The sequence below is a fragment of the Pipistrellus kuhlii genome, unplaced genomic scaffold (genome assembly GCF_014108245.1).
Source record: "Pipistrellus kuhlii isolate mPipKuh1 unplaced genomic scaffold, mPipKuh1.p scaffold_m20_p_22, whole genome shotgun sequence".
Classification (NCBI taxonomy): domain Eukaryota; kingdom Metazoa; phylum Chordata; class Mammalia; order Chiroptera; family Vespertilionidae; genus Pipistrellus; species Pipistrellus kuhlii.
In genome coordinates this window covers 9,971,454-9,984,291 of record NW_023425521.1, presented here as the reverse complement: position 1 = coordinate 9,984,291, position 12,838 = coordinate 9,971,454, and the positions used below count along the sequence as shown (strand labels likewise).

General features: G+C 35.6%; 1 protein-coding gene and 1 long non-coding RNA gene across 3 annotated transcripts in view; both read right to left on the bottom strand.

The window, feature by feature from the left end:
• Positions 1 to 12,838, bottom strand: part of NSF (N-ethylmaleimide sensitive factor, vesicle fusing ATPase) — a 111,183-nt gene that overhangs the window by 83,530 nt on the left and 14,815 nt on the right. For both annotated transcript variants that reach the window (XM_036451718.2, XM_036451717.2), the window contains exons 3-8: positions 11,722 to 11,821; positions 9,585 to 9,624; positions 8,706 to 8,872; positions 6,055 to 6,162; positions 5,244 to 5,319; positions 2,681 to 2,836 (exon numbers count right to left, since the gene is read on the bottom strand). In XM_036451718.2, coding sequence (XP_036307611.1) covers positions 2,681 to 2,836; positions 5,244 to 5,319; positions 6,055 to 6,162; positions 8,706 to 8,872; positions 9,585 to 9,624; positions 11,722 to 11,821 — 647 coding nt within the window. The remainder of the gene's footprint in view (positions 1 to 2,680; positions 2,837 to 5,243; positions 5,320 to 6,054; positions 6,163 to 8,705; positions 8,873 to 9,584; positions 9,625 to 11,721; positions 11,822 to 12,838) is intronic.
• Positions 4,551 to 5,232, bottom strand: LOC118726659. Its single transcript, XR_004990351.2, has 2 exons — positions 5,115 to 5,232; positions 4,551 to 4,964 (listed from the first exon to the last, which is right to left on the bottom strand). It is a non-coding gene; the product is annotated as an uncharacterized LOC118726659 (long non-coding RNA).

Here is a 12,838-nt window from a genome sequence, read left to right as displayed (position 1 = left end):
CTATATTACCTAGGAGCATAATTATCAGTCTCATAAACATGACACAATAGAATTCTAAATTTATCACTTTTTGAGCTTCCAACTTTGATGTACAGGCAAAAAGATCCATTTAGTTAAGATTCCTGTTTGCAAAGTAGACATAACTCTAGACTTCATGGTAAAGATAATGATTTGGTCTCAAGCCAAAAGTAAAAAAAGTTCTCTGCTTAAATCTAAACAAAACAGCCCCATAATTATTCTTTTCTAATCATTTTTTTTCATTTGAATTGATTTAATTAATCATACCCAGTGCCCAACTGGATCCCACAATCATCCAGGTTTATCTATTTAGTTAACCAAGAATAAGCTAAAGAATCAACCAATTTTGTTTTTACCTGGCAGGGTAAAAGAACACAAGGTATATATAAGAAGGACTTAGATAGCATTATTTTATATTATATCTAAAAGTAGCAATTTGTATTTTTATATACCTTTACCACCACCTAATGAGAACTTTATAACCACACTGCTTTGGGAGTGCAATAAGCCCTCACAATTAAAAGTAAAAAAGAAGCCTCTATTGGAAAATAGGGAATGGCACATGCATAGCAAGAGAATTATTTCATAGCCATTTTAACATTAAAATAAGTAGCTATAGGACACTGAAAATCTTTATTCAGAATAAAGACAATGTCTTTCAATCAGCTCAAAAGCCAAGGTAGCTTTATATTTACTCTTGTTTAAATCAAATTTATAGCATATGCTTCTTGATGGGAAAAAGCCATGAAGAGAAGAGATATATTACTTAAAAAATAAACAAGCAAACAAAAACCGAAAGAACTTTTTTTTTTTTTGTCTAATTAAATTAGTGTAAAAATATTAGAAAAATAAGTACATAAAAAGAGCTTTGGATAGTAGCACTCACAAACAAAATTCAAATCCATAGTCAAAAGGCATGTTAATAAAAACAAAAGCATACTATTATAATTTAATTGGTTTCAATATGGGTTGCAGAAACACAGACTAAAGTCACTCAGAATGCTGTCTCTGTTCTGGTTTAATTTCAAATTCTTTGACAGCTGGCAAAATCACAAATCAACCAATATGAGTTTTACTTATTTATGAACTACCTACCTCGGACAGAAGCCCCAAATGAGCAGAGTTTAGATAATGCACAAACACAAAACTATAGTGTCTGAATAGCTGAATCCTCCATAGAGTCCAAAGGTGAGAAAATACTCATAATATAGTTTAAAAGTATGGCTTTACGACTTTACAGAAGCAGTTATTCTTCTGCTTGTTGGCTGGATAGAATAATGCTCAAAGAAACAGAATCATTAGACTCTTTCTATATCAGAGCTCACTTTGAAATCCAGAAAAAATATTCTACAAGAATAAATTACATTTGAAATCCCTTTATCTCTGCCTATACTTACAATATACTTAAATAATATTTTCATATCTTGATCAAAAAGCTTTATGGATTATGCCTCAAAATATACATTGCCAAGATAGTGAACTATCATACTTTTTGCTATTTTCCAAATTAAAATTGTTTTTATGGAGTTGGCCTTTGTATCTTTCAGATAAAAAAGTATGTTATTGCCATTTCAAGGTGTGTGAAACTCAGGTGCTGAGGGTCTCTGTCACTTTCTCTTAATCCAATTCCAATTCGACCTTTACCCAGCGAACAGGTGTGTGCTACGCCTGTAATTTATCAGAGTGAGCGACCAGGCAGAAAAGCTGCTAACAATAGGAGGCTAATAGAACCAAGCCCTAGTGCCTAGAAAGCAGTTCTTATCCCCACCATTATGTATGTACTTTATCTCCCGGTAGCAATTGAAAGATAAAGAATGATGGGGGTGAGAGAAGTAATATATTCGTATTCCTCCAGGTTTTTTTGGATACTGTTTTTGTACTAATAGTCTGCCAGAAGCTGTTATGTTATAAATTCCTTTCTGAGGTATTCTGTGGCTCACATTCCAATCCAACTTATAATATGGATATGAAAACAGTCATGACAGCATTTCCACTAGGGCAAATAATGCCACTTCACACAGATAAATTAAATAAACCTTCAAGAAGAAAGTGATAAATGAATAGTGCATTTTTTTGTATATAATATGGAAACTCCTATGAATACCCTACATTTGTCTTATTGGATCAAACTTATCAAACTTAAGAACATACCAAGTATCCATTTACTAGGTATGAAGATGTACTAATTAAGTAATGCAACAGCACACTACAAAGCAGCAGCTAATATTAGAAAATGCCCACAGTCTAATAGATAGTAATTATCCAGCAGGGTAAATCTGACTCATAGTGTACCTTTAGAGTCGGGTGAAATTTTTAAATATTCCCTATGCAAAACATTAAAATAACTACATAAAATGATATATCTAAATATGCACAGTAGAAAAAGAGACCTGAATAAGTAAATAAATGAATAAATAAATTTAAAAAGCGGAGCAAAGCCACAAATGTTTCTATGATTTCTTCATATATTTAAAATGTAATTTTAAACCTTCTAACTTGTCAAAGATTTTTTAGGGAAAAATTTTTTTTATAAGAAGTTAAAAGAGAAAAATACTTTGGAAGGCCTGAAGAATAATTTTAAAACATAACTGAAAAAAGAGTTCATGACATTTATTTTTAAAAACAAGATAAGGTTTCATCAAGTTCTCCTTTTTAAACTTACCCATCTGTTCCACAATCTCCGGAGGAAACACTCGGGAAGCAAACGCTCGTCGAAAAATGTCTGAAAACTCCTTGTCCAGACCTCCTATTCCCATTTTTTCAAAGTTCCAGTCAGGATTGATGATAGACTGGCGATTTTCCTTGGTTTTAGCTTTGCCTATGTTAAACAAAGATAATCAAAAGTGAAACATGAACTTCATCAGTAAGTATAAAAGACAGAGCTCACGGGGCATCCTCAATGAACAAAGGAAGGCTACCCTTATACAAAGATGAACAACATGCTCTTAGCTGATTTTCTAATAAGAATGAGTTTTGCTATCTTAACTACTTTGTCTGGTCCCCCTTTAGGGTCAGTAAAAAACTTTCAAAATGACTAGCTAACCTCATGCTGTAGTCCGTTTGTAATCAATCCATGGAATCCTAACCAATTTAACTAATTTGGTTGATTAGAAGAAACACCATGTGCATATCTGATGAAGACAACACCAGCTGCCAGAAATATAACTGAAATCTAGCAGTCCCTCAAGGCTCCTAAGGCAAGTGTATTTAAAAATACTTGTATTTATCTAGATTAAATTTATAATTGAGTATATGAACCCCTCAGCCTGGGAAGATGCACTGAATAAGTTTGGTGTCTTATTAGCTTTTCTTCACTTGTACATCAAAGTCTAAAATCATCCTAAAGTCTTTAATGATTTCAAAATTCGTGTTTTCAAATTTTCAGACACAAATTATTTCACTTAAATGTTATAGTGCCACCTAAAGTAACTCCAGAGAACCACATTCACTATCACAAATACAAAGAATAAAAGTGCCTCGGAATACATTACTATACATAAAAAAGTAATATTTTAGGTTTTATTAAATTAGGGAAGAAAAGGTTGCATTAGAAAAAGTTTATTTTAAACAGTAGTTCTATGGTTAGAGTTTTGTGGACTTAACATTTCCTTTACAAAGCTACGGAAAATACTTTTCTTACACTCTACTGTCCTCTTGTGGCCAAACTTGCTGTATGGTAAATCACCACAATTTCATTTTCCAAAAGGAAACACCTATCAATCACACCTTCGCAGAAATTACTTAGAAATATCCACACTGTATGAAAGTCATGCAATTCCTTTGAGCTAACAAAAAGTGTAGAAAACATAAAATACGCTGTGGAAATATATTTGATCAGTAACAGGAGATTTTTGAGTCCAGCCAGGATGGCTCAACCAGGAGGCCACGGTTTGACTCCCCCATCAGGGCACATGCCTGAGTGTGGGCTCAATACTGGGTAAGGGGTATGCAGGAGGCAGCTGGTCAATGATATTCTTTCATCATTGATGTTTCTCTCTCTCTCTCTCTCTCCCTTTCCCTTTCTGAAATAAATACGTAAAATATATTTTTAAAATAATAGGTTTTGATATATCCCACATCCATAAAATGACATATATAGTTATTAAAATTAATGTTGAAATGTGTATTTATTAAGATGGTTGAAATGTGTTAATCAGTAAGAATAAATTATAAAACAGAATAAAATTAAAAATTTTTAAAGTTGTGTGAGCTGTGTTTGGATGTCTATCCATATTTTATAAAATAAATATTTTACTTTATAATTAAAAAAACAATAGAAGGGAATAATAATTTATGAATTAAAAAAGGCTACACATTCCAAGAAAATTAAATAACCTTGGATATGCTAGTATGCAACTAAAGAAAATTCTCTTTCTATTGGAGTAAACATCAATTTAGTTATTAAATTAATAAAAAAATAATAACTTCTGTAAAGTTAATGGCATTATTATTCTGGTGAGTTACACTTCTTAAAGTACAATCTGCTTTTTAAAGTGGGGCTAATATAAAAGAATAGGACTACAATGTGAATCTGTTGTAAAGACTTTATTTACCTGCACATTTATCATTTAACTCCATCACTAATCAAAGTGACACTAGTATTGCATTTAACATACAATCAGGTAAGGGACAGTCTACAAAATAACTGACCAGTCCTCAAGGTCATAAGAGACCATGAAAGTCTGAGGTACTGCTAAGAGACTGGAGAAGATTATGAAGACTAAGCAACTAAATGCAATGTGGGTCCTGAATTAGAATCTGAAAGAGAAAAAGGACATAAAAAAACACTAGTGAAGCCTATATTTAGTTAGCAGCAATGTAACCATGATAATTTAGCTTTGGTAACCGTACTATGGTTATTTAAGATGTAACATCAGAGGGTGTTGGTAAAGGCTATCCAGAAATTCTGAACTACTTTTGCAAATCTTCTGTAAGCCTAAACTTATCTCAATATAAAAACTTTAAAAATTAATTTTATCTGTATCTTTTTCCTTATGTATAGTGTGGTTACTAGGAAATTAAAAATTACATATGTGGCTCCCATTGTATTTTTATTAGACAATGCTGATCTAGTGATGGTTTTAAACTTTTACTACATTAGCTCATTGTGATTTTGTGAAAAGCTTTCTCAAGGGAGATGCCCCTATTCTCTTTCCCACTTGAAAATCACTGTAGTTGAGTCACATATAACAGAGTTATTCAGAATCTTCTAAAAACTGTCTTACCAATAAGATTGAGTGATGAATTTTCTGCTTTTTCAAATGCAACTTGACTATTTCCAAGAACCAAGCCTAGTTCAATCTGTGCAGAAAGAGAATAATTAATAGTCTATAGCAGACTTCTGGACTTCTTAAACTTAAAGCAAAGTCAAAAACAAAGAGGAAATGACGTCTCTCTGAGCAGAGCAAATCTTCCAACTATCACCTAATTTACATTTTCTTTTGTCATACCTATCTTTTAATTATTCCTGTTTTCTTTATTTCAATGAATATATTTTTTCATGATGCCTGTCTTATTATTATTTATTTACAATACATATTATCTGCATTTAACCAGGATTACAAATTTCAAATTATTAGTAGGTCTGGAAATAAGTGTATTTTATGCCATCTAATATATATAAAAACCTACGCGACTGTTACGACCAATTGACCAGTCACTATGATGAGCACTGACCACCAGGGGGCAGATGCTCAATGCAGGAGCTTCCCCCTAGTGGTCAGTGAGCTACCACAGCTAACATCCTGTGGCTGGCCAACCTCCCATAGGGAGGATGACTAGGTGAGCAGGCCTTGATCGCCCCAGATCACTGGCCAGGCCAAGAGATCCCACCCATGCATGAATTCGTGCACCAGGCTTCTAGTATTTTAATAATAATGCTTGCTATAAAAGCAATTTTCTCTCCCTACTATCATAAAAGAAAGAGTGCATAATATGAAAGAAATCACTGAACAAGAGAATGGGTAGGAAAATTCTATTAATCTCCACAATTTACATCATAGAAATTATCAAATAAAAATTATCAATAAAACATACCTTTTGTCTTTTACCTGTCCCCTGCTCTCCCTTCAGGATGCTGGGATCCATGGCTTCAATATCCTTTACTACTAAGCTAAAAAGCTTTTCATTGAAGCTAAATACAAGCTATGTAGAAAAAAAGGAAAGGGCAGAAAAATCACTTTATGATACAATGCTTCATTCTCACATCATCAGCAATATTCTCTAAAGGCAGAAAAGCATCTTTGTCCTGTGTGTTCCTTTTATATCTGCTTCATGGACAAACTACCCACTAGCCAATGAGAGGAAAAGGGAACTAACACTTACTGAGTTATTTGCTGTATACCTAACAATCACCACAGGTTATGTAATTAATATTCACAAACTCTTTTGGAAACAAATTACTCCTCAGTTTTAACTAGTGAGGAAGCTAAGATCCAGAGATGGACTAAGAAATGTGACCCAGAGTCACAGTAAATGACGGTGCCATGAGTCAGCCTGGGTCTGAGACTCTGATATCCATGCTTTTCTAAAACCAATACTAAATGCCTGTCACATGAGTGCAAAGACAGCACCAGATGCATCGATTTGCCAAGTGTTTATTGAGTGCCTTTTGCAAGCTAGGCTCTCTTCGCATTCTGGGGTATAACAATAAATATAACCGACAATGTTGACTGTCAATCCTGCTACTACTATTTATTTCGAAAGGGAATAAATACTAAGAACAGTGATTTGGGGTAAGATATTTATTTCTTCTCTATATTATAGAGAATTTTATTTCATGGGTTTATAGACATCCATATGTTATTAGGTTTAAATTATTACAAATATCAAAGCATTTTCTATTAAACATTCTTCTAAGCATTTTCTACTAAAATACTAAAGCTAAAGGAGAAGGTAGAAACAATGAAGTTTAGCTCGGCCAGTGTGGCTCAGTGGTTGAGCTTTGATCTAGGAACCAGGAAGTCATGGTTTGATTCCCAGTCAGGGAACATGTCTGGGTTGCAGGCTTGATCCCCAGTAGAGGTTATGCAGGAGACAGCAGATGGATGATTCTCTTATCTTTAATGTTTCTATCTCTCTCTCTCCCTCTCCCTTCCTCTCTGAAATCAATAAAAATATTTTTTTAAAGAATAGAAATTTTTGAGGCCCCCCAAAGGCCTTTGTTTATATAAATTATTTCTATTGATGACATTTACCATATTAAAAATTAGAACAAAGGAACTTAAATTTTATTTATTAATCTAAAATTAACTAATAAATTCATGATGCGTTAGCAAAAATAACATTTTTAATTTATAAAATACTCCCTAATGTCCAAAATAAAAAAAAAAACACAAGTTGGAAGAGTGACAGTCACCTTTTCACAAATCTCTTTCATGGAAGACAGTTGGCCTCCATGACTGTTTTAGCAGTCGATATGCTACACTAGCACATATCTATAAAACTGCACCATTTGCTCATCCTGTATAATAAAGAACTAATATACTAATTAGACCAAACAGCAGAACAACTATCCAGACAGAATAAGAGGAAAAAGACACATATGTCTTGGTATTAATATGAAAATAGCTATTGACTTTGCAAACCCCCTGAAAGAGCCTTAGGGACCTCCAGGGACCTTAGGACACATTTTGAGGACCGTGGCTATGGAGTTATGATAGGAGGAAGGAATTAGGAGTGGTTAAGAAAAGTCATAAAGAAAACAAATGTAAGGGCATAGGAGCAATAATTACTACTTATATATGTATAGAGGCCCGATGCACAAAATTCGTGCAAGAGGCTCGGCCTTGGCAGCCCTGGCTTTGTCAGGAAGATCATCTATACAGTCGTCTGCACAGTCGATCTGCTGTTCGGTCTAATTAGCACATGAACTCTTTATTATATAGGTTGTGTACAAAGATAAATTTATAAATTCACATTTTTTTAAATATATTTTATTGATTTTGTACAGAGAGGAAGGGAGAGAGATAGAGAGTTTAGAAACATCGATGAGAGTCATCGATCAGCTGCCTCTTGCACACCCCCTACTGAGGATGTGCCTGCAACCAAGGTACATGCCCTTGACCGGAATCGAACCCGGGACCTTTCAGTCCCCAAGCCAACGCTCTATCCATTGAGCCAAACCGGTTTCGGCTCACATATTTTTTAAGAGTACAATTTTAAAAGGACAGAATTTCTCCCTAGGAAGTTAACAATATGATAGTAAGTGAAGTCCAAACAAACAGCCATCATCAGCAATACCATTTTAAAAAAGAGAAAATCAGGGCTTCAGAGGTTCTATGAAAAAACCTGAAAACATACATACATAATTTCCTTAAGATCCTCAAAGAGGTTCATAACCAAAAAAAGTTAAGAATTACTTTTCACAGAAATGTATTATTAAAGAGAAAGCTACCCAAAGACTATACAAATGTCCCACAATTAGCAAAGAAGAAATTTGAGATATGTATGTTCCCAGTATTCTCAATTTACAGATAGAAAAGCTGTGGTAATCATATATCACACTGTAACCTAAGGTGTCTTCAGAATTTTTCTAAACATTTCCCTCACTTGTCATCACTCATCTTACATATACCTGTTCATATGCAGAACTAATCTCAGTTTTTTAAGGGTAGAATAATTTTTGGACAACTGCAGGAATTAGAATGCCTATAAAGAGAAAGGAATGAAAGAAAATTTCAAGCTACCTGTTGTCCCACTGAGAATGCCTGGTTGTTGAACTGTTGAATAAATTCTCCTGCCATCTTGTCAGTATCATAAGGATTAGAGTCGATGCTTTTTTTCTGTAGGAAATCAATCTCGATGGTCATTGTGCCAACACACTGTTTGGTCTTGTCAAATGTATATAAGGACACTAGGGCAAAAAAAGAAGCATTTTTAAAAATTACAGGGACACCAAATACTTGCTGTGTTTTAAGTAACTACAAGTTTCGACAGAATGAATCCTAACACAACTTAACCCAAAGGGGGTTTTATAGCCCAAGCCGTTTTGCTCAGTGGATAGAGCCCTGGAAGCTGAAGGGTCCCAGGTTCAATTCTGATCAAGGGCACGTGCCCAGGTTGTGGGCTCGATCCCAGGTAGGGGGCGTGCAGGAGGCAGCCAATCGAAGAATCTCCCTCATCATTAATGTTTCTATCTCTCGTTCCCCTCTCCTTCCTCTATAAAATCAACACACACACACACACACACACACACACACACACACACACAAGGGGCTTTACGTGGCTGTCATTAAGAGACACAGGCACAGATTTTAAAACACAGTAATAATCACTACAGGTGTTCTTCCCCATCCGAATCAATTCAAACATACTGTGAGCAACACTCTCTTTCTACTTTTATTCCTCCCTCACTCGACTCTTGTGGAGAAACAACAGCCCCCCCGCTACCTCCAAAAGGCCTCTGCATCTTCCTCAAAACAACAGTTTCATAGATCTAGCCAATATTATGATTATAATAAGTGTGCAACAACCTAACAACCAGTAACAGAAAGTTGTACAGATCTCCATAACTATGAGAAAATCTTAAAGAAAATCTCCCTCAGGGAACTAAAATATTTACCTACCTTCTATATCTTGCCCAATAGAAAGTCCAGCCCATTTTCGCTGTAAAATAAAACAGAAAAAAATAGACACTTAAAGTCAAATCAATCAAAATTAGATAAACAAGGAAAAGAGAAATTTCCCTGAATTTCAGGAACACATCCAAAGACAAAAACATGATATGTTCTTTTATATTGAATTGTGTCCCACAAACAGATATCTGGAAATCTTCATCCTGGCACCTGTGAATGTGACTGTATTTGGAAATAAAATCTTTGGACATGGAATCAAGTTAAGATGAGGTTATATCAAATTAGTGGGCTCTAAGTCAATATGATTATTGTATTGTCCTTATAAGAAGATAAGACACACTGATACATGGGTAGAAAGTCAGGAGGCAAAGGAGGCAGAAACTGAAGTGATACATCTGCCAGTCAAAGAACAACAAGGATGGTCAGCAACACCAGCAGCTAAGCATGAATAGATTTTCCCGAGGGCCTTCAGAGAGAGTGTGGCATGCTGACACACTGATTTCAGACTTCCAGCCTCCAGAACTGTGAGGAGAAATTTCTGCTGTTGTAAGCCACCCAGTTTTCGGTACTAACTTGTGACAGCAGTTTAGGAAACTTATGCACACCCATCCCAAAACATACAAAGCTTGCCTTTTTACAGTAAAGCCAGCACCACTGAGCAGGTGCTCATTTGCGTAGTGTAACACTCCTGAAGGTCTTTGTGGCATCAGATAGTTCAGTACTCTAAATGTACTGGGGTTAGTTACACTGTGACAGTATCACAGAAAGAAAAACATTCAGTTCATAAGAAAACAAATTAAAACTGGTCAGACAATGTATACTGAAACCCATGCAGGGATTCAAATCATTAGATGGCCACCGTTAGTCTCTGTGTACCAGCCAAAGGATTCTCAGGCATTTGCAGCCAAACTTCAGCTTCTCCGCAGGTCGAGACTGGTTACAATGGCAATAATGTATGGAGGAAGACCCAGATTGTGTTTAGGCAGGAATTCGGGAATGGCTTGGTATAGATTCAAAATCAGTAACCACTGATAACACTCCAAAGAACAGTGAGAAAAATAATTTTTGGCTGAAAATCAATAGTTTGTCTACTCATCTGAACATGTGGGTTTTGTGGTGGATAGCTAAGAGGATGCTGAATCTCAAATGTGTACATTAAGTGCTCTACCTTCCACCAGAGGTCACTTCTCCCTCCTCTCTGCCCTTCACACCCCGCTTCTGTAATATCCCATCCCACACACACAGCCAACCTGAAATTCAGCAGCATGCTGGTTAAGCCCCGACTTGGAGTCACAGAGAAGCCACACTTAGGTTCTGCACTTCAATTCCAAAGACGGTCTCAAAGTACAATAATAAGAGTATCTATGGTATTGGGTTGTTTTGAGAAGTAAATGAGCAAATACATGCAAAAGTACTTAGAATCATATCTGGCCTACAGTAAATGTTGGAGGAAAATTTTTTTTAACAGCAAAAGACGAGGAGAAATAGTCAGAAATCATGAGTAAATCAATGCTTATTAGAAAGAGGAGGGGTATTAGAATACTTAAGACTGTGAGATCAGCAGCATAAGCAAGGAAATAAGGAACAATAGAACACAGACTTGTACCTATGGTGCTCCTAGATTATGGATTGTATGTCTGGAGCAGTGCTAGGCAATTTTCCCTCTGAAGAATCCACCAACAGTTACAAATGTGATTATTATCCTTCCAGTCATCACTGGAACCCAGCAAGTTAGGTTGTAATTTGAGATAATAATTACTCATATCATATTTAGTCTGACATCATTGCACTTAAAAATCACTATTAATAGATGTTAATTTTATAAGTAAATGCTATTTTTATATCTTCTCTGTTACCCTGGAAGTTAACATTAAAATAACTTAACGCCTTATCTGATAGTTAACTGATATTACTGCAGAATTTTTTTTAAATTAGAAAAAAAAAGCAAGGTAATAAAAGGCAGACACAGTAAAATTGGCAATTCAGAATATATCTTTAAATTCTCAGTATATTATCTAGATGTTTTTCTTCAGCGTGGATCAATAGCTATAGGAATCCATTGCTTTAAATGGACTGCTGCTTCTACGACCTTCAGGAATGGAAGAGAAGAAATTAACATCTGAGTTACCTGAGGTAAGCTGAATGCAATGCTCCCTGGAACCACTGATGGGTGGGTCCTCAGTGTAAATGTGTACCTGTGGTTGGGAGAGGTCCTCACAACCACATGCCTAAAAGACAGAAACATAGTCATTGCTCCAAGTCAAAGGAGATGAAGAATACCACTTCCAAATGTGTTCATTTCCAACAACTGAGACTTGATGAGTACCAGGTGGGAAAATGGTATTACTTGACAGTCCTGAAGGACTAGGAGCACAAATTTCATTTCTAAAAAATGTGAGCAAGTCAAAATGTTTTCCAGGCATAAGGAGCACCTTGGGCCAAACACACATCAAGCAGATTGAGGACCAAGTGTATGGTACATATCACCCAAAATATAAACTTTATTATAGGGTCTAGTAATAATTAATGTCGTTTTTAAACATTCGTTTAAAATCTTGCTTGGCGTTGACTTGTATTGACATTACCTTCAAACACGTGGTATCTGCAGAACGTGTGAAGTGCAATTAACAAGTTTTGCTTGAAAAAGTTTGTGTTTGGTTTGGTTTTTGTTGCAAAACTAGGGCTAAGAAGATGGCGGATGAAGAGCATATTCGGCACTGCATGCTTTACGAGTTCCAATTAGGAAGAAAAGCAAGTGAGGCTGCAAAAAACATCTGTAGTGCTCTTGGTCAAGATGCAGTTAGCGCCAGAAAAAGCCAGTGTTGGTTTGAGAAATTTCACGAGGGAAATTTTTCGTTAAATGACAAGAGTGGTCGAGGCCGTGTGTCCAATTTTGATCAAGAAGCTCTTCAAGCTCTTTTGGTGCAAAATCCTCAAATTACCCAACAAGAGCTTGCAACAACTTTAAATTGTTCACAAAAAAACAATTTCCAATCAATTGCGTGCACTTGGCAAAGTCCAAAATTTTGGAAAATGGGTTCCTCATGAGTTGACAGACAACAACCGTAATCAAAGAGTCACAATTTGCAGTTCGCTCCTCTCTCGTCAAAACCGTTTGCTGTTTTTAGAGCAAATTGTTACCGGAGATGAAGAATGGGTGCTGTATGTTAATTTGAAAAGGCGGCCTCAATGGTTGGACAAAAATGAGGCTCCGCAGCCCACGCCAAAACCTGACTTGCATGCGA